General features: G+C 43.2%; 1 protein-coding gene across 4 annotated transcripts in view; it reads right to left on the reverse strand.

The window, feature by feature from the left end:
- Positions 1 to 4,632: 4,632 nt before the first annotated feature.
- LOC117440560 (SH2 domain-containing adapter protein F-like) overlaps positions 4,633 to 27,604 on the reverse strand; it is a 109,179-nt gene continuing 86,207 nt past the window's right edge. For 2 of the 4 annotated variants that reach the window (XM_034076798.2, XM_034076803.2), the window contains 4 exons: positions 22,049 to 22,195; positions 14,493 to 14,667; positions 14,072 to 14,191; positions 4,633 to 6,402 (listed from right to left, as the gene is read on the reverse strand). In XM_034076798.2, coding sequence (XP_033932689.1) covers positions 6,216 to 6,402; positions 14,072 to 14,191; positions 14,493 to 14,667; positions 22,049 to 22,195 — 629 coding nt within the window. In that variant the 3' untranslated portion in view covers positions 4,633 to 6,215. The remainder of the gene's footprint in view (positions 6,403 to 14,071; positions 14,192 to 14,492; positions 14,668 to 22,048; positions 22,196 to 27,604) is intronic. The other 2 variants (XM_034076818.1, XM_034076810.2) reach the window with 1 other exon arrangement.

Here is a 27,604-nt window from a genome sequence, read left to right on the forward strand (position 1 = left end):
GACTAAGGATTGCACCACTGCTTTTTGCAGATGATGTGGTTCTGATGGCTTCATCGGTCTGCGACCTTCAGCACTCACTGGATCGGTTCGCAACCGAGTGTGAAGCGGTTGGGATGAGGATCAGCACCTCCAAATCTGAGGCCATGGTTCTCAGCAGGAAACCGATGGACTGTCCACTCCAAGTAGGGAATGAGTCCTTACCCCAAGTGAAGGAGTTCAAGTATCTCGGGGTCTTGTTCTCGAGTGAGGGATCAATGGAGCGTGAGATGGGCCGGAGAATCGGAGCAGCGGGAGCGGTATTGCAGTCGCTTTACCGCACCGTTGTGACGAAAAGGGAGCTGAGCCGGAAGGCAAAGCTCTCTGTCTACCGGGCCATTTTCGTTCCTACCCTCACCTATGGTCATGAAGGATGGGTCATGACCGAAAGAACGAGATCGCGGATACAAGCGGCCGAGATGGGTTTCCTCCGCCGGGTGGCTGGTGTCTCCCTTAGAGATAAGGTGAGAAGTTCGGTCATCAGGGAGGGACTCGGAGTTGAGCCGCTCCTCCTTCGCGTCGAAAGAAGCCAGTTGAGGTGGTTCGGGCACCTAGTTAGGATGCCACCTGGGCGCCTCCCTAGGGAGGTGTTCCAGGCACGTCCAGCTGGGAAGAGACCAAGGGGTAGACCTAGGACCAGGTGGAGGGATTATATCTCTTCGCTGGCCTGGGAGCGCCTTGGGATCCCCCAGTCAGAGCTGGTTGATGTCGCCAGGGAAAAGAAAGTTTGGGGCTCTCTGCTGGAACTGCTGCCCCCGCGACCCGACCACGGATAAGCGGGAGAAGATGGATGGATGGATGGATGTATGACACCCATTGTAGGCAAGTCAACTACTAACTTTGGCAACCTCAGAGGGAGTGGAAATAATATTAAAACATTCTTATGTCTCTTTCTCTGCACCTACCACTTCATCTTTTGTAGATACATATAGTCCCTCTTTATTGGGCTTTGTCACAGAAAATTTGAATAGCTGTAAACAACGACATTATTATGAGACTTTCTCTTTGTGTTCTTTAACACCTGTTATTATAATGAGACGTACAGTATGTGTGGAAAAAAGCACTTCTGAGCAGGAACAGGAAATGGCTTAAACAACTGGAAATATGCCTTTATAATGAATAAAGTCTGGGGCTTTGAAGCTGGCACGAATCTGCCCGATTACTCCCACAGTGACCTGAGATCCAGGTAATGAGCAAGGTGCTGCACCAGCTCATTATGGGTAATATGTTAAGCCAATAGAAAGCATCAAAGCCAGGCCTTTAGAAATGGTGTAAAAGCTCCTCTAATCAAGCCTTCACAGACAAGCAGAACAATGACAACACTATTCTCTCCAGATGAAATCCTCCGACGTGCCAGTGGAACAGGGAAGGAGAGGGTTGGCATAATGCCCTCAGTGCGCGTTCTGAAAGGAGGCAACTCATGTGGTATTAACATAAGGTCTGTTACCTGAGATTGCTTTCTGACTGGTGTGAGCGGAATATGAAATACGCCTCGGATGGATACGAGGCCTTTCTATCCCCGTGTGGGCCATTCATTGCTTTCAAGCCTTGCTTTTATTCTTCCTTTTTTTCAGCACTCTTTTTCTCCATAAAAGGGATGCATTTAATTCCAGGCGCTTTAACCCTTGAAGGAGCTTCTCTGGAGGCGAACAGAGGTAGAGATCATGAACAAACCGGTGTGAGAAACTTAAAATAGCAACTTCACTTCGTCAGGAGATGTGGACTGGGCTGACTTACTGTAGCTGTACAAAAGAGGAAGCTATTAGAAAGACAAGACATTCAGTGCATGAGCATGTGTGTAGACAGTCATTTCTTGACAGATGTACACTGCCATTTCAAGAGAAAAGTCTAAAAAAAACAACATAAGAAATGGAGCAATTATTTGTTTCATTTGTACTCACTTTTATATCATAAAACGTGTACTATTGCACACAGACAAATGTATCCACAGATTGTCATCACATCCACATAGACAAAGTTCTCATTGCCTTGCTATTGAACTACTTGAGAGGCAGTGAATGGTCAACGTTTCCTAACATCAACCCCCTGTGCACTTCCTGAAAGCCTGCCAGATGTTTTATGACCAGAAAGTGGTGTGTAGAAACTCCCTCTGCTGTTACAATGCAACAGCTCTAAGACAAGGCACAATATTAAGGAATGTAATGTTAAAATGGCCTTCAATAGACCTGAATGCAAGCAGGTTACCTTACATGTAGCACTAACATCCAGTGTGTGATCGCTTGTTCTTTGTCGTGATGTGTCTGACTGAAAAGTATGGCCAGTTACCGAAAAATAATCAGGTACTTAAAACACATCGTATGGTTTTGAAAGAAAAAAACTAAAAGATACATTTAAACCACCAACTAAATTATTTTTGTTGATGTTGCAAAGCATCCATAACTTTTATTTAGCTGGCTTTTCAATTTTGCATTAAAAGAACATTGATTACATAACCTAGATGGCCCAAATGTGTTTTCAGCCAAGCACACAATAATAAAAAAAAAAGTTATTTTGAAATAATTTGGTTTAATTTCTCCTATAATCAATATCCAAGCCCAGGGTTATTCCAGTTCATTTCTTGTAGAGACATATTTGACAGACCTATCAAATAAAGTGTTACTATTACAAATCAACACTACTTTTCTGTCCCCTCTGGGTTGAGATATCCTCTCAATCTGTTACTTCAGGCAAATGCGTTCTGCAAAAGCCAAGAATAATATACGCTTTGCACTTCATTACATTTACAGTGTGGAAAAAAATAGCCTGCATTCATAAAATGCTGCTATAAACTTTTTCTTTATTGGACAAAAGGGCAGAGAAGAGATTCCTGGACGCAGCAGGGAGCCTACTTTTACTGCAGGAAATATGGACTACTGGAGCGCGCTTCAGACGGAAGCACATCGAGCAAATGCTTCTGGGATGAACAACGGAGTGAACAAAAAAAAAAAGGGTTGCTACAAAGTGGATCAATAGAGGATAACAAGTGCTGGAGTACTGGCTAGATAATAGCTCTTGCTCTCTGTCCTTGGTGCAAACAATGGTCGCTCTCCATTATGTGTCAAAGGGCTTCACCATGGTTACTGGTGATGGTGAAGATACAGGAGCAGCTTTTTGTCTTACTAGTAATGATGTGTTTGAAAATAATAGAGCTCAGACATTATATCACACATTAACTCATAAACCCAATTTTTATTTATTTTGAACCTTGATGCCTCTTGTCCCCATACATTACATTCAGTATATACATTTGGCCATGAGGGACTGTACAGAGATATGTTATAGTAGTGCATACATACGTGGCACGGACATGTACACGAAGGAAACTCATACATGCCACTTTAGCACAGTAAAGTGAAACACAAGATACACACGGGGCTGATGGCTGATCACACGTCTTTATGCATGCACACAAGCACACTTTAAGACACTTCTCAGGGAGGGCTCTTTCAGGTTCTAATGATAGACATATTAGAAGAGTGGGTCTGCTGATTGCAGCAAATCCCCCCCCCCCTCTGTCTCCCCTCCTTACTGTACATCCATTTCCCTTTCTCCATATAGCTAAGGCCTCTCTCGGGGCAGTGCGGCTGTCACACACAGGCTCTTTCCTTTTAGTAGAGTCATTTTCATCAGCAGCAGTAACTTAATAAGGAGCCTCTACTCTCAACCGTTGTTATCTTAAACAGGGAACACAGAGGATACATCACACATAGTTTATTTCATTTTCATTTCTTCTTAGGATATCTTTTATCAAGAAAATACATAGGTCCACTTCAACAACATACCGTTCCTTAATAAAGCCGCACAGGTTACTATCCGATGTCTGCTCACTTACTACACCAACTAAATAAACGTCTTTCCGCCGACTATTCTCTTTAACATATCAAACATTCTGCTGATAAATCTCTTCCCGGTGGACATCTGGTACCATCACATTTGTCAAACATTTGGTGGAGGCACACACTCCAATACATTTCCCTTCAATGACAGCAGTTTAAAGTTGCATAGCACACAGCAGTGTCAATAAGTATTGACTTTGTATTTACAGTGGTCATGCTCGCTTAAGTCTGTTTCTTATTCATAGTGTCTTCACCTTGGACCAAAGCCCCCCGTCATTTTCTTTGTAACTGGGATTTGCTCATTAAACCACAGAAATGTGCAACTCATAGGACTGAAAAGGGTGTCCTGTGTAGTGCTACAAACATTAGGCCCTCTGCTTAGACTGCACTTTCTGTTGTAGTTATTCGTCAGAAGTAGTATTATTTCATCAGAGAGCAGCCCACATAGCAGTCCTATGAGTTGCTTAAATATAAATGTGGTTGTAATAGAATACAAGAGGCCATTCAAATAAAACGAGTCATTGGGCTGACTTCTAGTTTCTTGATTCCAATGAGGAAAAAATACGGTTCTGACAACCAAAGACTTCAAGAAAGGGCTGTTCCCAGTTTGTACCAGCAGGATTAAAAACACTGGAACTCAAAATGTATGCGCACACATTCTCATATGCATACATAACATTTTTCATTTCATGTTGGACGGGTTGGACACATGCATACTCATCACATTCACACATGTATGCACATCTGGTAGGAAAGGGTAGATGATTGAGCCATTTTAATGCAAAGAAGAAGCATGAAAAGTTGAAGGTAGGCGTGTTTTTTTCTGGTTCCAACAGGCTGCGCTGTGATTGGTCCGGAGGAGAATATGCGATCGTCTCTCATGTGAGGTTTGACAACCCCCTTGGTCCGGAGACACCGTGACTTGTTTCCCAAAGTCAGGCCACTGAGGCAAACGTGCGTTGAGCAGAACTTGGAACAACAAAAATGCAAAGCACCACAGGTAAAGAGGCTGGAGTAGTCCCAAAAAACACGATCACATCGGCACAGAACAATGAGGGCCAAGGGGCCGACGGGCCATCACAAAGGAGCAACACATCAGTAATAATTACCCCAGAATAAATTACAGTCACGGAACAATCGTTAAAAGCAGAACTGGAAATCAGCTGATCTAGCGGACTGATTCGACCCATGCATTATAAGGCATTAACCAAACATCTGTTACTGACATCACACAGTTTCATATTAGTGACTACTATACATACAATTGCTGATCTGAAAAATCTACTTTAGTTTTTCATTAAAAAGAAATCTCTTATTTAAAAAACATATCCATAAACTGATGATGTCATTTTAAGGGAATTGGGAATGTCATAGGGAGAGCAGATCGATGTCTGAAATCCCATTGTACCTATTGATCTGCAGATGGGCGAATGAAATTGATTTTCTGAGGTAGACAATGCAGGCATATTTCATTCTCCCGATGCAAAGCCATTCTAAGGAGGGGTCGCCGAGCTAATTTGGTCCATTTGGACAGGCTCTGGTCTCTAGCCTCAGCCAATTGTACTGTGTCAGATGAGTTGACCCATCCATCATGATCTCCTGCCTGTCTCGCCACCATGGTACTTACACCGTCATTGGTGTGATACACCCCCTCGGTGATGGATAGCAGACAGCATGTACTATGACAAGATAGAGAGATCAGCGTGCACTGCTCACAGGCCTGTTATTTCCACACAGCTGGGGACACACTATTCATACAAGGCCAGTGTATTCAATATCCAGACCGCTGTATGAGGCCCATGTGGACAATATCCCTCAACAGGCCTCATACATCTTGCTTCCCTTACACAGCTCTTACAATCTTCAAGTCCTCTTACAAACAATTACAGAATCAACAGAGCCTAACCAAATGAGCATACACTATTTTAGGATAAAACATTTTCGGAGAAAAGGTACACCCCAGTGACACATGTGACAATGTTGTACCTCTCTTTTTCTATGAGTGATAAGTGCTTAGGGAAATCAGCTGAAGAATCAGTGAAATTATGTTCATCAGGTGGTCAGTCTGTGATGTGATGAAGTGGGTGTCCGTCATAAATATAATAAAAATAATAAAGCCTTCTGCCTCCTTGAGTCTGTACAGCATGTGTAAGATAATATGCAGTAGGCCTTCAAAACAGGTCTGGAATCCGTCGGCTAGTGAGGTGAGTTAGAATCAGCAGTTTTGGGATGTCACTGTTCGAATTCCCATGAGCCTTCTGGGCACTGTCCAGAGGGACAGGAAGTGTGGAGCCACAGGGTTGCCCGGTGGGTACGGCAGGGGCCTGCCGGTGACCCGGAGCACTATAGTGTCCTGATGGCTACGGGGTACAGCAGGGACATGTGTTCGGCACCCTTGATGGGCAGCTTGCGGCTAGAGTAGAAATAGATGATCTCAGGCACGCTGTCAAACGGGCAGCTGTTCTGGCCCAGGATGTACTTGCTCTCCTTCGTCCGTGACAGCTTCATGTGCATGAAGCCCTGGCTGCTCCTGGGGACAGAAGAAAACAAAAAGGGAGGGACAGAAAATATTTATTTATTATATCAAAACAAGACGAAGAGACTGCTTTATACATTTATATTTCATTAAGTTACAGATTTCATCTTCAATCCGGCATGAAAAACAATTATTTGTGCAAACCAAGGAGGAACCAGACAGCTCTGAGACAGTTTGGAGAAAAATGCTAATATCAGCATCTTGTATATTAAAAAAGCGAGAACTGCAGCTTAAAAATACCCTGCGTTACGAAAAGCATTTTCCCCATAAACCAATATCAATGCCACTTATGTAAAACTTTTGACAGGACAAGTTCAATTTATTTGTTCTTACCTAAAACTTTCTCCGAGCCTAAAAAAAGCCATGTTCATGTGCTCTATCATTCTAATGGACACGGCAGAACCACATGGGGGGGAGTTAATCAAATATGCAATGGGCCACACAACATGGAACGTTTGCTAGTTAGCACAAACTAAGCTAAAACTAATGGGAATGCCATCATTTTCTAGGTTTTCATAAACGCACAATCTATACATATTTATTGTAGGTGGTGCAGAAAAAAGAAAAGTAACGGTATCACAAAACCATTCTTTGGAACCATGAATGTCTCAACAAATAATACTCTAATCCATCATGTAGACATTCGGACATAACTTTGACGAGCTACATGGAAAGTGATAAGGATACATCCTCTAGGAAACATGGGCACAAGTATGCAATCCATTTGATAGCTGATGAGATATTTCAGTCAGGACCAAAGTTGTGGCCCAACCCACCATCACTGCTGTGCCTGGAGCCATGTAGCATGGCTCAAACCCAATTTAGGGAGAGAGGTATGTCAGGAGCCTGCATATATGGGGACTCAGCAGATTGCCCTTCCTTGACAGCTCCTTCCTCATTTACTCCCAGAGTAGTCGCTCCCTACAGTACGTGACAATGTTGTGAAAGCTGGATTACCTCTGATAACGTTGGAGCTGTCATGGGAGAAGACTAAAAGCCAGGTTGCTTAAGGTGCTGGGTTTCACATGCAGAGCATAAAGAGAAAGCTAATGAACCCCCAGGATAAATCACTTAAGCTACAGCAATAAATGCACGGCAAATTAAAAGCTCCTTGTGGATTTCTCGGGGCCTTGGATCAATACATTTTACAGCTTGCCAGTAATCTCCTGCTTTCAAATAGAAAATTACTTTGTTTGGAGTTAAGTGATGCAACAGTGAGCTTTAGCAAGGATCTAATTGTCCCTATATCCTGCTGTAAACATATTGTTCTGATGATCTGTCTTTACAGAAACACATTAGCAAAATAGCTTTTTCAATCAGAAGCTAATGCTTCCAGCAAGGCTCAAATACCGTACTGTTCGGACTATAAAGCGCACCTGCATATAAGCCGCAGCAGCTAAATTGTCCGTCTGTCTTGCTCTCGTTCTGTCTCTCGGTTCCACTTTTACTTTGGCGCGCTACCTGTCTCACTCTTTTCTGGCCTCCAGCTTTTCCTGCTGGAGCCCGCCGCTTAAAGGAGGCGGGCGCGGACCGGTCATAGAGCCCATAGCGTTAAAGGTGGTTAATTTACCTGTAAAATCCATAGATTTAGGAGGTTCCCTAGTGGCCGTTAGCTGTACAAAAAAAAATGGGGAAAAAAGTCGCGGCTTATAGTCCGAAAAGTACGGTACTATGGACTCACTCGCTGTGATTTGGCATTATAGTCAAAAAAAAATTCCACACTTAACAACTTATTCTACTTCATATGTGTGACTTCCTTAGTCTGAAATGTAACCTAACCCCTGTTGCTGAAATGCGAAAGAAATGCCAAGAAGGAGGATAATTACACTAGAAGAAAGAGAGGAGAATGAAACCCCTCCTCTAAATCTTGCTGTGACATGCAGCCAAGAAAATCAGGTAGGCATGAGAGCTGCGGACGCATTGACTCATGGGACCATTTAGTGTTATCTGCACGACACAATCTGTATGTGTCAATGACGGTGTGGAACAGGACTCTCGTGAGGAATGTGCATATGCAAGATAAGTGCATACAAGGTGGGAACTAGAAGAGATAATATACATTCTATCAACACAACTAGGATGTGGGAATATCGTTCTGAACAGAATATGCACGTATCTCTGTTTGGATAAGATAAGGTGCAAACACGGTGGTCAAGAGTGTTGATGAGGTCCATCTCATGCCATGCTCCTCTCCTCCATGTGTATTTCTATCTGTTCCTGATCATCATGTGTTTTCATAAATTATAGTGAGTACATTACAAGTGTAAATAAACGCAGGTATTTGTGGATGTGTCCATTATCTGGCACGAGCAGCAGCATGAACTGGGCTGTAGGCGCCTTAAACGTAAGGAAGGTCCATTCTTATCTCATAATTACATGTGTAGAGCCTGCAGATGTGTTCGCTCCCCGATGCACAGAGAGACGCCGGCACAGAGATAACGCTGAAGTGGAAAACAGCTCAGGATGTACAGGGTTCAACCCAGGGACATCCATCAGGAATAAGAATACAGGCAAAGTGATAAATGGTGATTATGTCATCAGAGGAGACCAATCCTTTTCTTAATATAAGTGTGATAAATACTATTATTCCAGAAAGCCAGATAAAGCTATGATCTATCCGCTCTCTGAGGTTTGAGTCGTAGGTATTGTTGATAGCCGATGGAGGAGATTTCATTTGAAATGCTCACATTATTTTCCATCGGCGAGCTGAAGAGGATAGCTGCAGGCTCGCTGGCTGTAAAACTGAAGTAAACAAAACGATAAGACTTCTCCATTACCGTCATCGCTTTTGGCCTCGATATTTATTTGTATCATTAACAATTGAATTATGATTTGAGGAGAAGAGGACACATTTTACTCGCATCCTTCTTCCACTCTGCAAGTGGTGCCAGGAGGGATCATTAAAAAAATAAAAAATAAAATAAAAAAATCCTTCATGGAAAGTGCACCCGATGAGTCTTCACTGTTGGCGCGCTGGGACACAGGCGTTCGGTTACATAGAGCCACACTTAAAAAGGCAAACACATCAATAGCATCATTTTTAGATTCCCATCTGATTTCCAGGCGGTGCTCATGGCCGCTTATCACGTTACAGTCCTGCAGAGACCGGGGCAATGGAGCCGTAATGCTGATGGTAACATAAATATGGGGTTATTTTTGAGAAAACAAGCCTTCGTGGTGTTGTCATATCCCGGTTTGTTTGTTGATTAATCTCACTGGGGTTTACGGGGGTTCGTGACTTTGACTTGAACCCTGTCGCTCTGAGAGCAGCCTGGCAGCACTCACAGCTTATCTCCTTCAACATATTGGATTGCTCTCTGAATGATGCTCTCAGCGTTATGGTTCTGTGGAGAAAGTGCAAAGCCTTCTGCCAAAAGATAGACATTACTGGTTATCCTGTTCGCCCATTATTTCATATGCGCACTAATTGAATGAGTCTACTTGGGAGGAGCCCAATAATTCAGTAAAATACAAATGACGTACAACGGATTCATTTATTGGTGTTAATCAGACTGAGAAGGTGAAGTAAGACAATCTGACATCATATCCGATCTGGTTAATGGAATATAGCATGATGAAAACATAGCTTTGATCGGCTAAATATGCAAAAAACACACAATATTAACATTGTTTTGTGTTATATGCAGTTAGTTGTGTCGTCTGCTCCACATAAAGGAAATCTCCGACACCATAAAAGCATGACATATCCTGGGAAGAGGAGTCAAATCGAAGAAGCAAATACGTTCTGGTTGTTCTTTCAAATGGGTATGTAGTTTCCGCTTGTCTGTGTTGTGGCGTCAAACAGATGCTAAAGGATAGATGTGATTCTACCACTAACTGTTTCGCTCCTCAGCCAGTGGGAGCCTGCTGTGCAGAGCTCTCTCGCGAGCAGAGGAACCGGATGACACTGTGCTCTGACAGACTTGTAAAGGGTTTAATATGTTTCAAATACCTAAAAGGGTTTCTCTCAGCAGAGACAGAAGAAAAAGAGCAAAAGGGAGTGGAGGGGCAGAGGGAGAGGGAACAGAAGAAAGGGGTTAGAAGGGCAACATGCTTTCCTTCAGGCCAGAGGACTCGGGGGGCTGCAGTTCTCTGCGACGGCTGTCTTTATCAATAATGCAATACACATACGTGCCACCTCATGGCCTTATACATTTTCCAGCAACCTCAGACATGGAGGATCTTCACCTTGGGTTTCTACTCATTTGCAGTGGCAACCTGGGAGACAGGCGTGTGTGAGGAAGCTGAACTCAGAGTAACCTTTGCCTGTAGTGAGGTGGCACCTGTCATTCCCACAAATTGGCCCGCTGTTATCCAGGCAGGATCTGATTGATGCCAAAGGCACACGATATGACATTCGGTGTCTGCTGGGAGCAGACTTACACAAATATACACGTGAGTCGACACACAGAAGCACAACGCTTCAAGAAACATTCGATATTTAGGGTTTTGCGTACTTCTGCCTTTTGTGCTGATCAACGTTTCCAAAACTATCAAACTCGTGTTTGCCAGCAGATCACAGCTGAATACAATGATGGCCTCAAAAAGCTGTGGATAAGGAACAGAAACATTAGCTAGGGTGTCAATAAGGTGTCATCCAACGCCTTGCTCTTGGTTTTTGAAAAGAGAAGCAGGCAATTGGTAAGTACATTTTTGATGAATTAATGCTCATGGAGAATATGGTGAATAAACATGTAACTAAATAGTCCATTGGTCAAACCAGGTATAAAAGTGTGGGATGTGAATTAGTGTGGCTAGATGAATGTTATTAAGGCCATTCCTAAAATAGAAGGTTAAAACATTACCACACACTAAATCTACTCATCTCATTGTACCTGTCTAATGACAATAAAGGATTACCGTACTTTTCGGACTATAAGCCGCGACTTTTCCCCCCATTTTTTTTGTACAGCTAACGGCCACTAGGGAACCTCCTAAATCTATGGATTTTACATGTAAAATTAACCACCTTTAACTCTATGGGCTCTATGACCGGTCCGCGCCCGCCACCTTTAAGCGGCGGGCTCCAGCAGGAAAAGCTGGAGGCCGGAAAAGAGTGAGACAGGTAGCGCGCCAAAGTAAAAGTGGAACCGAGAGACAGAACGAGAGCAAGACAGACGGACAATTTAGCTGCTGCGGCTTATATGCAGGTGCGCTTTATAGTCCGAAAAGTACGGTATATTCTATTCTATCAAGTGAAACTTTTATTTGAGATAATACCTTGCTCTTATTACTTTCTGTGCCTTCTGGACTTTCTCCCTCAAAAACGTTTCATTTAATTAATCTAGCAATAAGCAATTCATTAGGATAGGTAAAGCCCCGAAAGCTGGGTCATTTACTTCCTCACATAATGGAGGGACGGGTGGATAATTTCTCTCGAGCTATACAAAAAAAGAATGTCTTCATACAGTAAGTTCATGCTGCAAAATTGAACAGTTGCTTATTGGAGCTGCTTTTATCAAATTCACTCCTTACTATCACTAACTTTACCAGCATAGGGGTAAAACTGTTTCAAGATTAATTGGAAATACTGTATAACTCTAGTCCACTAAGACTTTTATATCTGTTTTATAGTGATCATTTAATCCTGAACAATATTGGTGTTAAATCTGTATTTTAACTATTAGTGTATGTAGCTTTGAACTATTACTTTTGGTCTTGGTTTGCATTTCTTGATCATGTATTCTTTCTTATATAGCGTGGCATTTTAAAAATAAATATTGATTCCTACAGTATCTATGATTTTTTGAGTGATATGATTACTATTCGTATCTCCAAGGTACCTTCCTTTTGCCGATGGAAATCTTTCAAAGGAGCTTCATGTAATGGATGATTTAAAGTAAAACACTTTAAAAACACTATACAGTATTGTAGTAGAGTCATACAGGCTTTGAGTTTTAGGTTTGTAGTCAGACAGAACGTCAGAGTGAGAGCACAAAAGGGAACCAGCCACACAAGCAAAAGAAAGTCATCCGTCACAGTTAGACAGTCAGCTACAGTAGCATGAACAGAGAATGTGAGCAATGGAAAACATTATGTTTCCCTGCCAAGACACATAAGCCTCCAGCTAGAAAAGCTCTGCCGTAATAATGAAGGCTAATCAACGTCTCTGAGCATGTTATACTTTCATCTCATCTGAAGGCTGTCCTTGAGCTGTGGAGATTTCTATAAATGTCATATGGATGAGCCTGCCAGGAAATGTAAAACTGACTTTATATGAAGGGAATGGGGAAAGTTACAAGGATTTTGAAACTGATGGCTCAAGCTAATTTACCACATGTAATCTTGGCAGGGCCGGTTGTGATTGTGCCACCTAGAACTTGCACTTGGCAACAAAGTCATAAAAAAAACCCTCCAAAGACACACACTCCCGTCAAAACAATAGGAAGTGACTTCACCGCGAGGCCTTTCAGCTAATGTAACCTCTACCTAATGTCAGACGGGACTAAACCAATCAGAGGGGCTCCCCTGGACCCTCTGCTGGATGCGGCAGGGATCATGAGTCGCTGATGGAGGGCAATATTAACTGTGTTGTGGGCACATCAGCAAATCAAGTAGTGCACGGTGTCAGAGGGGTGACCGGGGGGAAAGGCAGGACAAGGGACGGGCAGGATGTAGCTGCGAGATAGAGGTCTGAAAGGTGAACATTATTACCATATTGAAAAGGTCGAGTCAGCAGAATATTGGGGACAGGTATACAAGGACCTTTGTGAGCAAGGTGTTAGATTTGTCCACCATGTGCACTCCTGGTAAGCATGTAAAGCTGCTAAAAACCTTTTACACAGAGGCCGGGGAAATGCCTGTTGCAAATCATTCTTGACACTTAAAGGGGACCTATCATGCAAAAAGCACTTTGTGATGTCTTTTATACATAAATATGTGCCCCCGGTGCGTCGGGGAACTCACACAGCATCAGAAAATAAAACCCTCTCTTTTCCTCCGTACCCAAATCTTTTAAAAACGGGTGTACAACGAGCGGATACAGATTTCCATCCGAACTGACGTGTCCATCCGTGGTAACGTCGGCGGACCCACAGAAAGTTGCTATCAGAAACAATGCCTGACGTATTTTGGACGTAATCTCGTCTTTGTTTACATTAGCAAGCCTCGCTAACACTCAGAGCTAACCTGTACTGAAGAGCATGTGTTTTAAAAGCAGGAAATAAAAAAAAGGTGTGAGAAAAAGCATTTGAGCTCCATACTATTTCAGAAATAATCCTTGACGTGGTTTAGAACAGGATGGCGTTTTATCACAGCAGAATTTAACTTTATCTCCGGTAGAATTCTGATCAGGCATTAGCTCCGCCTCCTCTTATTTATGTTTTTCAAGCTAAGGACCCAAAATCTGCGTTTCTCTAACAGGGCTTCAAAAGAGGGGTGTGAGCAGTATGAGGCATGGCTACAATGGGTGATCTGTTTGGTATTTTGAAAAAAAAACTTCACAGACATGTTTTATATAGGTTTGGCCCTACAATATATGTTTCAAAAATAGCATGATAGGTCCACTTTAAGACAATGAATACTGAATTGTACACATACTTTTCTTAACTCTAGGACACTTTAGTAGGTGAAATCGCATTTTAAACTGTCATGTCCTCTTGTGCTTTAGTTTATCGTGTTTGTGGCTAATTGTTTTTCTAGGAAAAGAAAGTGCGGTCCTTACTTGAGGGAGAGGGAGTAGTCGTTCTTGCTGGTCTCGCTGTTCCTCACCAGGTAGCTGGCCTCCTTACACAGCCTGAGCAGAGACTCTGCGTCTGTCCGGCTGATCGCTCCATGGTACCAGCTGCAGTGAACAATAGGAAATAGGGAAGAGAAAGAAGAGGAACAAAGGAATGATGAGAGATGCTGAAGAGTCATCATAAATCGTGTTGCTACCCTGGGTCTGAAACAGAGCTACTGAATAATGCTGGCTTTAATAGCGGCTAAAGCAGTCAAGTGCAGGGGTATTGATGATGGATACCATCTGTACCCTATTAACGAAAATGCCAGTGTTCTTTTCAGTAATTGACCAGGATCAGGGTACCACTGTGATATGTTGTGATGAATGGCCGAAGTGCTTTTTGGAATAACCCAATCTGACTCACAACTGGCTCTCCAGGGGCATGGTGGGGTCGATGCGCTCCCCGAGAGAGGAACCGCAGTGGTCCAGTGAAGACAGCTTCGTGTTGACCAGACAGCTGCTGGAGTGTCGCTGCAGCGGGCGGGTTTTCCCATCCTTGGTAGGCGACATTCGAGACTTCTCCACACTATCAAACTGGACTGTAATAAAAAGAAAATGAAACAGTTGAAATATTTGATTCTGGAAGAATACAATAAGACTCTTCACAACTCTGGTAATAGAACAACATATTCTCTATGTGTACTTCAGCTAGAGTTCAGGTTAGGGTCACTTGAAAAGAATATATATAACAGTTATTCATTGCTGTTACATGTACCTGCTGAACTAAAACAGAGCAATGAGATGTGAGTGTGGGAACACACACACACACACACACACACACACACACACACACACACACACACACACACACACACACACACACACACACACACACACACACACACACACACACACACACACACACACACACACACACACACACACACACACACACACACACACACACACACACACACACACACACACACACACACACACACACACACACACACAGTGTAACTCAACAAACTGAAGGACATGTACACACAGTGGAGGAGGCATACATCAATCCTTTCACACTGTGCACACATCCCGTACAACATACACACAAACTTCCTCCATACTATTCAAACAACCACAGGCATCCGTAAACACACTACAGTCTATGTCAGCAGTTTACACTCTTTAACTGCACACACACATATGTGCAGTCATGCAAATAAGCCGAATTGGAAAGTCAAACGTACAAACACACACACACACTTGCACAAATCCCACGCACAGGTACTGCTAGTTAAACATTAAACCTGCTTTCCAAAACTCTCACGGTCAACTGTGGACATGATAAGCTGTCTTGGCAGCTTCACAGGGAAGTGTTTGATGCCGAGCGGGGGCTGGGGGTGACCTGTGCTCAGGACATGACTGCTGGAGGTCACTGAGCAGCTTCACAGCCAATCAGGACACAGAAAAACATTTACCGTAATTTACAAAAGCTAACACAAGAAGAAAAAAAGGAGATAATGTCCACAAGGCCGAATGAAAGTGAATTCTCTTTTCTGTAAGAGGGTCATGGAGGCCAAAAGAATGACACGTACTGTAGGATGGGGGAGGATGGAGTCACGGAGTGGTCATCTGTCTGTGTGTGTGTACATGTGTGTTTGAGCCATTTCCCTCCGCAATCCATCACTATAATTGATGTCATAGCACTCTTCTCTTTGGGAAGGCCTATTACAGCCACTGTCAGCTTCTCAACAGCCACACTTATAGGGCAAGATATAGCTGGAGATCGTTGGCTACTTAAAGGTTTTAGATCTGAGGCTTCGAGGAAAGGAGTTCATGTTTTATGAAGGTCACAGCCACTGCCTCCGTCTCTCCAGCTCCTGCTAATGGCCGTTCTTGCGTCGAGTGCTTAATTACCTGGGCTGAACATGGCAGGTACTGTCCTGACAGACGTGCACTGTGATCTTCACAACATGTCGATAAAGATGGGTCTGTCTAGACTTAGTATTCCAGTCAGCGCATTACATGACACTTTACAGTTTGTGAGCTCGCCAAGCGTTCCTGTATCAGACTGAGAGTAAAGGCTGACAGCATCGATCAATCAATTTGGGCTGGACGAGACAACAGCTTGTCGACAGATTTCATTGAGATTGTGGACACTCCTAAGTGGGGCCTAACAGGAAAACGAACGACCTTTTGCAGATACTGTAAATGGTTAAACAGAGATAATAGAATTAAAAGCAAGTTACATGATGATGGAACTGGACAAATAATTTCATTAACTCCAACTGAGAAAGTAACCCTGTACTAGTACTGCATCTCCATATGAAGTACTCTATACCTGAACTCCATTACATTTGAGAGAGAAATATATAGAGTTTTAACTCAAAATGTTTGAGTTGTGGCCTATGACGAAGGCTGTAGTACTTACAATAATTTAAGACATTATAAGGGTCTCCTTCTCCCAATATTTCCAAAAGAAAAGTAGAAAACAAGTTTGTCGGTCATAATTAATCATCTCACTACAATTCAGATATAGCGTGTGACCCTTTGGAAGCGGTGTCAGCCCTAAATTAGGAACCACATCATCTATTATAGTTCGCTTAAACTACGAGCTCCATGTCATCAAAAAACCATATGCTATTTGAAATCATAAAACAATGTAATGTACAACAATTCATAAGCCAGAGGGCCCATTTTAAGTGATACTTTTTATAGTAGATCTTGCTGATAATACTGTACTTTTACTCATATTACCCTTGATGCAAGATGAGATGCCAGACATTTTGAATGGTGTTATTAAGTTAATGATCAGAGTACTTTTTTCTATGGAGTATGGTTTAACAGAAGGTATGAACACTGTCACATCGCTGCTGTTTCAGCTCTGACCACCAGGGGGTCCCCTTCATCTCCTCTCTACTCCACGCTGAACTCGCTGGCCTTGAGCTCACTGATGCATTTCCCTAAACATCATCTCATGGAAGTGATTATTCCAAATGACACCGCCTACCATTGTTGTCTTGGCTTCTGCCCTTTGGTCCGTAATAGGTCTACGGCGAGTCTTGAAATGACAGCTAAATTGTACCGTTGCATGGCGGCTGGGGAAATTGCGGCTCTAACCTCAGACCTGGGGAAGACTATGATCTGCGTCTGCACTTCCTCTGGGTCGGATGCTCGGACTGTGGGCGGTCACATTGTGATCCTGCATTGCAAATAAGTCAACATGAAAGAAACCATTAGTCCTCTCCTTTTTCATAAAGTCCATTTCAACCACATGCTGGCTGCTGGGAATACAGTGCCAGTAGGATGCACATACAGTACATGTGTAAGAGTAAAAAATAGCGTTTCCATGGAAACTGACCAAGGGGACAAGGGAGATGCATGTTTGCTCTGCTCATCCCTGTCAACGCTGACAGATCACAACATGAAGACGCAGCCAATTGCTCTCTCTTTCCCTTCTTCGCTCTCAATTCCTCTCTTTCCTCTCCTCACCGTTTCTTTTGATCTTTCCATCTCACTGACTACGGTCCTGTCCGTCTTTCTGTGTTTTTCTCTGTGTTTTTGTTTATCAAGGACGGGAAAAGATAGTGGGAAACGGACTGTGGAGGAATGTCTGGTCGTCTGATAGAAAGAAAGGAGACAGAGCAGTAACAGCTTTGATCTGCTATCTCCACTGTGTCTGATGGACCTAATGCCGGGCTATCAGTCACTCTCTGATCCTGCAACACACATTTCAAACTTTCCATATGTACATATCAAAATTGGTTAACATATTCACTTTGAACATGACTTTTTTCATCAGGTCCAACACTGATCTTAACAAATACTGGAAACATGTATCTGCTCGTGTGGCATGACGATGGATGTTGCTATCTTGGTTTCCCACACAGTCCATCTCTCAGTGTATCTGTAGCCCACTCAGCCATCCGCCTGACCTCAGCTCTTCGCAATTTCAACATTCTCCCAGTGCCCCCACTAATTCTTCCCCTTCCCCTGATTCAACACAATCAGTGCTTTATTTGACCATGATTAAACCCTTTTTCCTTCACCTGCTAGCAAGGGTTGAGTGGCTTTTCTCAGAGGAGCCCACCCCATCAACCTTACCTGTCAGAGTCTTTTCCACAGACAGAGTGCATCGTTCTACACAAAAAGTATTAACCTTAAGGGAGGGAAAGCCTGCAAACTAAAGAATCGGTATATGTGCTCAACAATTAATTAACCCATGTCTGCTTTGATTGTCAGCCATACGACCAACACTATAGATTTAAATAGATGAAGAACTTTTTGTAAAGGCTGAACATCAGGGGAGTGAGCCGAACTCATTCCCCTTTCTCTCTCTGGAGCACAGTCTGAGACATGGCGGACAGCAGATTGACGAGAGAATTGGCCCCGAGGAGAACAAAACCCCTGAGCGGCAGCTTAAGAGAGTCGACACACACACGCCTTCACATACACACAAAGACGTGCATGTAAATGTGCAGGGGCATCTGTGTGTGTTATCGGTATTGTTGCTTGTAAAGCACAGCAAATGGAATCTGCGTATCAGATTGAACTGTCAGTCAGATGGTGACGGATGGCTGGAAGACCGGCCCCCTTTAAACACAAAGCTTCCTTTAGAAAGATCCATAAAACACAGCGGCGGTTCAGGAGGGAGAGTGTGTGTGTGTGAGAGCGGGAGCTGATTGGCTGGGACACAGATAAACACAGAGGTCAAAATGACATTTCCATGATTACACTGCAACAATACACTACATGAAGGTCTGCAATGTTATTCAGCACAGCACACAAGGCGCAATAATGTCATCGACAGAGAGACTGATAGAGGCCATAAAAACACCGTAAAAAACATCTTAAATAAAGAAAGACTATTAAACGTAATGGGGTTTTTGTTCATGAGTGTTCGGGCCACAATATGTAAAAAATAAATTAAGATAAACATTTAAAATGAAGTTACAATAAAGAACATGAGGTTTCTGAGCAGCCTGGCTACACCTCTTTCTCATCCGCACACATCCCTGAGCAAATGTCTCTAATTAAGCTGGCTAATTAATTCTCATTTACTAATGGTACTCCGATCAAAAGGATGACTCGTCTGAAGGGTGAAATGTGCCACCGACCGCCGTTTTGTGAGGTGAAAATTAGCTAGGACGTGTGAGATGATTATTGGTCTGCTTCTCATTAGAATGTACCGCACACTGAATACAGAGCTCAGCGTGGAACGATAGCCCGGGAACCGGCAGCTTTAAAAATCACTCACTTTTATGTTGATATTAATTATGTGCATCGGGAATTCAAATAATGATTTGTTGAAATTGATTTTAATAAGATATTTTTAGAGCCTCTTTGCAGCTGCCGGATCCAGTAAAGCTATGATGATTGTGCCATCGAAGAATATGCTTTCTTCTTTTACATAAATCCCCCAAATTATCTGCGGATAAGGTTTCTCAAGAAAAATGTAATGACCCTGCAAAGTGACAGCTCGTTTTAAATTATATCGGGATAACTTTTAATTACTTTGTTTTTTTAAGTCCTCTCAGATTAGAGGCAGGAGAAGGTAGGAGGAATGCTTCAAACGCGTGGGATAATTCATTCATGTCAAAAAACAAAAGCTCCTCATTATACTCAGAGAAAAGAGCCCGCCATTTATATGTAGATGTGATATCTGGCTTGTCGAGACGCATTTACATTTTGATAATGAGGTTGGACGGCTAAGCCAGATTTCCCTGAACTATAATGGATATTGTTTTCTCCTGGTTTCTATTGGAGCACACCTCATACACACACATACATAACCTTAGCTATTTAACATGCCGAGCCGATCTGGAGAATGTTAGCAACCTGGATGTCTCGGTGTGTGTGACTGAGGGTCTGCCTGTACGACGAGGTCAAGAGAGTGCATTGTAACTGTATTCGCCGGGGTCACGGAGGCCGCCCCCCTCCCCTGTCTGCCACACTGGCCTTTGACCCCCATGATGTAGAGTGGGGCCATACTGGCTCAGACAGAGAGAGGATCACTTTACAGCTGGACGCCAATCTTAAACCCGCTGACATCACGGAGGGAACCAGAACCTTTCCCATGGATTTATGGATATAAATCAACGTCTTGCCCTGTCCTCGGCTTTAGCACACAGCGGTGTCCTCTTACGCGGTCTCACTGCAAGTCTTCCCGCTCTTCCAGGGGGAAATCCCATTCCTGGCATTTGTTCCGCTGCACGTCCCTCTTTTCCCCGGGTAATTACAGCAGTCAAACGTGTGCTTTCAGGAATCAACCGATGGCTCAATCGGTGTTGACAAAAAACACGATTACGTGCGTGTTGTTTGCTAAGATGGTAAATGACAGTAAAACCTGAGGTAAAGAGACTCAAGTCAAGAAGCGTTATGGACTCTAATGAGTTTCATTTTTCACATCATGTAGAACAGTGGAGAACAGTGAACCAGGGGGACATCTGGGACAGTTATGAGTATGTTGACAAGAGGAAATGGGGGTCACAGCGAATGGCAATTACGCATGCAGAAGGCAGTTTAGTACAATTAAAACTAATGAGCCTTCAGCCCTAAAAACCTGCATGAGAATCAGTGATTTTCTGCCACATGTAATCCAGATGGAGGAGTGCAGTCATTACTGAGCTGCTACCTAAAGCCACACTGCGCAGTTCTTCTAGAAGACTCTGTCAGTAAGTACAGTAATAACGGACTATAGTGTCGGCACATTAGACGTGAGAGAATTATCCTAAAGACTGTTTTGATTGTACATTTTACATTTATATATTCAGTTTCATATTCCATCCCTCACATATGGGGCTATATGATAACTTGCTTTATATTTTAGTTTTAGTTAATTTTTTTAATTCAACATGTATATTTTCTACTTTTTTGTTTATTTCTAGTCTTTTTAATTGTTATTGTCCAATGCCATGTCGTTTATGCTGCCGCAACACAAACATTTCCCAAATTGGGATAAATAAAGTCCTATCTTATCTTATCTTAGATTCCCATCCATATCACCTATTAATGCAATCATAGTATTGGTGATATTCTCCGCAAGCCCAATATGATGTACCGTACTTTTCGGACTATAAGCCGCGACTTTTCCCCTAATTTTTTTTGTACAGCTAACGGCCACTAGGGAACCTCCTAAATCTATGGATTTGACAGGTACAATTAACCACCTTTAACGCTATGGGCTCTATGACCGGTCCGCGCAGGAAAAGCTGGATGCCGGAAAAGAGTGAGACAGGTAGCGAGCCAAAGTAAAAGTGGAACCGAGAGACAGAACGAGAGCAAGACAGGCGGACAATTTAGCTGCTGCGGCTTATATGCAGGTGCGCTTTATAGTCCGAAAAGTACGGTACTTTACCTATATCACCAGACTCACCCTCGCTAATGGAAACAAGCAAGCAAATCACCAATATGCATTTTTAAAGAATAGGCCTTCCGACACCCCCACCCCTCACAGAGCACTGACAGAGCATATCACACAGTCTCTGCCATCCCCCTGCCTCAACCTTCACCCCTCTGGTTGCATTTACACACTACAACTACTCTGCAATAAAACTCGCTTTGGCAGAAGATTTTACCACACAGTAACACAGTTGTTGTGATGTTGTTGTTGTTGTATACACCTGTATCTGCTGGTTACATGTTTTGTGTTTTGAGAGTGTTCCGACTGTTAAAAAAAACCCCACTCTCTACAGAAGACGAACAAGAAATGCACAATAAAGAGTTCTTGTTATTTTTGTTAAATTATTATCGACTGTAAATGCACGGATATGCAACACATAAGTCCAACTGATTTATCGTACACATGCACACTCTTCACCAGTCAAACCGTTCCTCAGATTTACAGATGGATATATAATGACATTAAAGGGATTGGATGGATGACTGGATGGTTGATGGATTGGCGGATGAAAAGGGTTGGGGTTTGGGGGGGGGTCGATGATGGGAAAGACGCTGGACAATGTGAACACCAACACCCACCATGGTGGTGCTGGTCACAGCTGGTCTGTCCTGGCGAGGGCTGAGCCGTCTGCGAGGGAGACTCCAGCCCCTCCACCAGGGGAGGGCTGGTGTTGAGCTGCCCGACAGGGGGGGGCCACGGTAGGTCCTTGATCACTTTAATCTCTACTGCAAGTGTCGCCCCAAGTCACCAGAGGAGAGATGGAGGGAAGGAGAGGACAGCAACAAGAGGCATAAATGGACAACCACAAAGGAAGTGAGGAAAGGGAAGTTATGGCAGGAAACAAGGAGGAAAAAGAGAAAAGGAGGAAGTGAAAAATAGATAGAGCATTGTAGTAGAGAGCTGGTAATCCAAGAATCAGCAGTAGATGTGGACTACAAAAGGAGAGGAACACAACAGGACTGGAAAAAGATTCAAGTTAGTGTACGAGTAAGTAGGGTTGGGTTTTGATAGCAGGTGCTTTTGTGGATTTCATTTTAGGCCGATTTCTGAAGGGCTACGGTGTAATGGTCAACTGGTATTTACAAAGGTTGAAACTTAACTCCTAGAAGGAATGTTAAAGGCCTCAACAACCACATTTCAAAGCAGATTTAGATTCTATACAGTGCTAATAAACCCCAACCCTACCTAAAGAGTTCCCCTTTCCAATGGCTCTCACTCGACAATCCAGACTGAGGATCTTAAGTCTCAACAGAGATACATTAGAAAACATGGCAATGCACAGTTCTCAATTGCTACTGTTATAAGAAGTAATGCATTTTTTTTTTTTTTTTATTGTATTTGTATCTGTATACGTCCTTTTTGTGAGGGCAAAAAAAACAAAAAAAAAAAACAATAAAAAGTTGGTCACAAAAAAAGAAGAAGTAATGCATGATGTGCTGTATGACAGACTTACATAAGAGGCAGGCCTCAAGAATACAATGCTGTACTTCAAAGGGCAGACTGTGATATATAGGACTGCCTTGAGCTCAGCTACAGATGGTCACTGATACAGTTCAGCATACACTCTGCTCTTACTCTTTGAAAAAAAGGACCTAAGGCTTCTATATTAAGATAAACAACAATGTAGACAATATCCTTCAGTGGAATTTACCTCACAGCAATCCATCCTGGCAGTGGACACTCCCCGGCTTTGCCCTTTAAATAATGTATGCCTCGTCGTGTCCAGCCGGGGTATTACCAGGGTGAATTGAGCGCCCTAGCAAAGGCATATCTATCACTGAACAAGCCACTTGTTAGTAGCTGAGCATACTTTATAAATAGGATGGAGATGGGAGGCTTTTCGTCATCCTCTGAAAGTTAAGTGGCCTGTTTAATTATACCACTCTTTTTAACATACATCTTCATTGCAGTAATGTCACTGTCCATGGTGCTGGAGATGTTGCTACAGTAGATCAAAGAAAATAGAAGAAGCTAAAATGAGTGATTTCGTCAAAACAGTTTCCACTGATGGTAGCCAATGCCTTTACAGTCTACACAAACAGCTGGAAGCTTACAAAACACTACAAGTTTCCAACCAAGAAAAACAAAAGAATAGAAACAAAACTACAACGGGGAAGGGACCAAAAAAGAAAAACACACAATAATATACCAAGAAAATGTGGTTTCAACCCAGGATAACTCTACAAGAAGTCATGGCTCACATTACGCTTGTTAATGAAACAGATCACTATGGGATGACACTAGCAAAAAAGCCTTCAATGTTAGTCTCCCCTCGTATCTGAAGTTTCTGACAGCTGGCCGCCGCGTTGGACGAGGTCGAATTGACGGAGAGTAGCAACAGATTGGCAGTTAAGCAAATCAGCAAGAACATATTAAATACAGGAGCACTTTGGGACACGGCAATACATTCTGGAATTCTATAATTTTTGTAGATCTGTTCGGCATTCATTGGTTAGAGAAACATAAATGTACATAATAAAAAATATAAAAATGTGAGAAAAAAAGCCACAAGATTGCTAATCAGTCAGTATTTTCCACTGAGTATCACTTCAATTACGTTGTCCTTGCTACTTCAGGAACATAATGCATCTGTATTCATAGTAACCATTAGTGTGTCTCTGTGTTGTAACGTTTCGTATAGAGGCTAGTTTTCAGTGCGCAGAAGAGCATAATGTTCACGTGTCCACCTTCAACCCTACGAGGAATTGCAGCTGCAGTGCTACGGGACATGCTAATGAGAAGCAATATCAGCGGGCTAGATGAAGGGGAAACTGGAGAATATTCAATCCGACAAGCAATTAAATAGCTCGGCCCGCGGTGTCAGAGGGATAATCTGAAGAAAGGTGTCTGGGTCTGAACTGATGGCAGAGATGTGGCTGGAGGCTGGGAGACGGAGACAGAAGGTCAGAAACTTTAGCAGCTAATATAACTTCCACTACTTTGGGGTGAAGTAGGGGACTCTCTTCGTATGAGATTAAAAGCCTAATACTCATTTCACATTGCAGATTAGCGTGTAATTGTTTGGGGAGCAGAAGGCTGCCTCCACTCTGCAGACTCACTGTGAGACGATGTGGGCGAGTGGGGCTTGGATTCGCTCCGTGGCACAGCGGAATAATAGTATTTAGAAATGTGGAAATTAAGGCAGGCTGAGTCAATATTCAGTTTTTTTTTTTTTAAACTCGAGGTGACTGCATTCTCCCTCACTTTGTAACGCCATTAAAACAATTCTGCCATCCCCTAAGGTCTGGAATAATCATTGGCTTTATATGCGTATGTGCCTCATGGATGAGTGCTTGTTCACACCTGTAGCTATCTATCCGAATTCAGGACTTAGGTGCCAACAGCAGATCAGTAAAGCTGATTCACACATTAATATACAAGCTATCATAATATCACAGAACGGTTTACAGCTGTTTTAATCACTATATATCAGCTCTGTGGATCAGAACAGTGTTGGGTTTAATGCGAAGTATGTTTCTAAATGGAAGGAGGTTGCTTTGGTGTATAATGGTGCCAACATAGACAAAGCAAGAGAAATACAAATGTATAATAAGATCAAGTATAAAATAGTATTAAAATAACTGGAAATGACAGGGATGGGACTTAAGTCAAGTTGAACTGGATGTAAATATCAGTGGAAAAAGTTAATTCCACTCACGATGAATCTTGTGACCTTCTGTCTTTTAATTGGTTGGTAATCTTTTCATTGTAAAGAACTTCAAGCCAAACCTATGTGGCACAATATAGCTGTACAAATATATGAATATGATATACAATTTAACCCAAATTATTTGAATTATTGGCAGCAGTGTTGGTGCTTCCTTTTAATGAAAAGACACAGAAATAAGGTTAAGCCAAATTAATGAGGACAATGCATATATATGAATAGATTTCTACAACTCTGTCATGCCATCTGACTGCATTTGGATCACTATGCCATCTCTCATCTGCAAAATCCTGGATCTATATTAGTACACATCGCCTGCTGTTGACGATTCTCGAATTGGAACACAGTGTGTTGCTTTGGAAACGTGTGTTGTTGGCTGGATGTCACGTGGACTGGACACTGGTTGATCAGCAGCATGATGGGAGGGGGGGGCATTCAGTCAGCTATAAACACACTGCTGCAGCTGAATAAAATTATTTGTTTCACAGCATGTGTGTTGACTACCGTTCATCAACAGAACCAGAGAATACTTGAACAATGAATGGACACGGGTCCCTCTTTAATCTGTGTTTACCTTCCCTTTGTTCTTCCAGGAGAAGATCTATTTTGAGGCCAGGTATTTGTTTACCCAGGCTTTTCATTAGCCCATGGCACTTCATCACTGTAAAGTGCGGCACCATAAATCACCAGCTATGCTTGTTTCCACCAACGCCATTTAATTTAGTTCTGCTTAATTTGGTTGGCTAATTGCATGCATATTCAGAACAAGCTGGAAGAGTGCGATGTGTATGCGTCACATTATGAGCAGATGAGCTGGGGAAACAAAACAGCCTCTTCTGAAGATGTGCTTGTTCCACCCAGCGACACCCAAATCATCACAGATAACAGCTGTGTAATGCTCCGGGGGAACTGAAATGCCACCTCATAATTCTCTGCATACTGTATCCGTCACATTATACGGTCCTGCTCTCTCTCAAAGCACAGATCTGCTTTGAGAGACGGTGTGTGTGCATTCAAAATGAAAAGTGGCCTTTTCCTTGCTCTTCTGTCTTGAGATTGACGGAGGAGATGCGTTGGTGACGGCCGGCCAGCAGGAGCTTTCGGGAGGGGGGGGGGGGGCTCGCTGGAGGAGCATCCATACTTTGTGAGGGAAGTTCACAGTGTGGTTGTGTGTGGCCAATGTGTGTGAGTGAAGATAAGACGTGTGGCAGCGCTGGGTAAAAAGAACGTCTGTCAGGAAGGTTATCAGCAGGGTGTTGCTGCAGAGGCCAGGAGGACGACACAGGGCTGCGGAGTGACAGGCAGCAGAGAGAAACCGAGCCACGGCACCCACAAAACAGCTGGCTTTAACCCCGGTGCAAAGCCAGCGCAGGACTGTAACTGAATCAATTATTTATTTTAGGACATTAGACTTAAGCCTCAGCTTTCTGGGTCGTTAAGCCCATGAAGATTCATTAAAAAACCATAAAGCTCCCCAAGACCTGAGGGAGCGAGCCAGAGCGCTTTCTCTTATCTCCCGTGTTAAATGCAGGGTACCCGGCTGGCTGGGGGCCAAGGGGAAGGAGTTAGTAGCAGGTAACAGAGGGCAAGGAGATTAAGTGACAATGGCCCTCGATCCCAATCCTGCTGTGATGAGATGAGGCTCAGATTTCCGATGGCGGCCTGGCCATGTCTGGGTGTGTGAGTGAGCGAGCCATATGCAAAAAGGGCTCAGTGACGGACATGCGGAGCCCACATGCAGGCTTCGTCATGTGGTCAAATTCTAATGTGTCTTCCTCACTGCTCACCCTAAGGCTCATCCATCACCCACTCAGCAGCCATGAGGGAGGAGGAGGAGAGACGCTGTGGCGAGTGTGGGTTCAGTGTGTTGGGTTGGGGGGACAGCGGGGATGAGTGATTAACCAAACCGCAAGTACACAACCCCCCAACACCCTAACAAGGCAGGGAATTCAAATTCCATTGCATAGCTGTTAGTAGATAGACGGCAGTGAATCATAACGTAAGTGTTGTGAAGAGGCGAGTGGCGCAGCGATAGAGACGGCCGAGGAAAAAGGCTGCATTAGTCTGCTCTCCTTCCTCCATCATTAATGAAGACAAATAGTATTTTACGCAGATGGTATTAGACTGTGGTGGGAGGGCGTAGGCAGCACTTCTTTTATCCCCCACCCCCCTCTGAAACCACTCAATGGCTTGGGAAGGTTGTGCATCTTTTTTTATTATCAGCTAATACTTTGTTTGCAGACACTTTCATTCCCAACGTAATTATTGGAATATAAACTGTGCACGTTTTTGATGAGCGCAGAATAGTGCCCCTGAAATCCAAACGGTGAGCAGTATCATTACTCATTGCTATTACCCAGTCATAAAGCGCCCCAGCAACTACACACATAACCGAGGGGAAATTGCTCAGGGAGCTTTGGTGTAGTTTAGTGACTTTCTGCCGACAGAAGTGCTTCAATCAGGCCGG

Source organism: Pseudochaenichthys georgianus, chromosome 3 (assembly GCF_902827115.2).
Source record: "Pseudochaenichthys georgianus chromosome 3, fPseGeo1.2, whole genome shotgun sequence".
Taxonomy (NCBI): Eukaryota; Metazoa; Chordata; class Actinopteri; order Perciformes; family Channichthyidae; genus Pseudochaenichthys; species Pseudochaenichthys georgianus.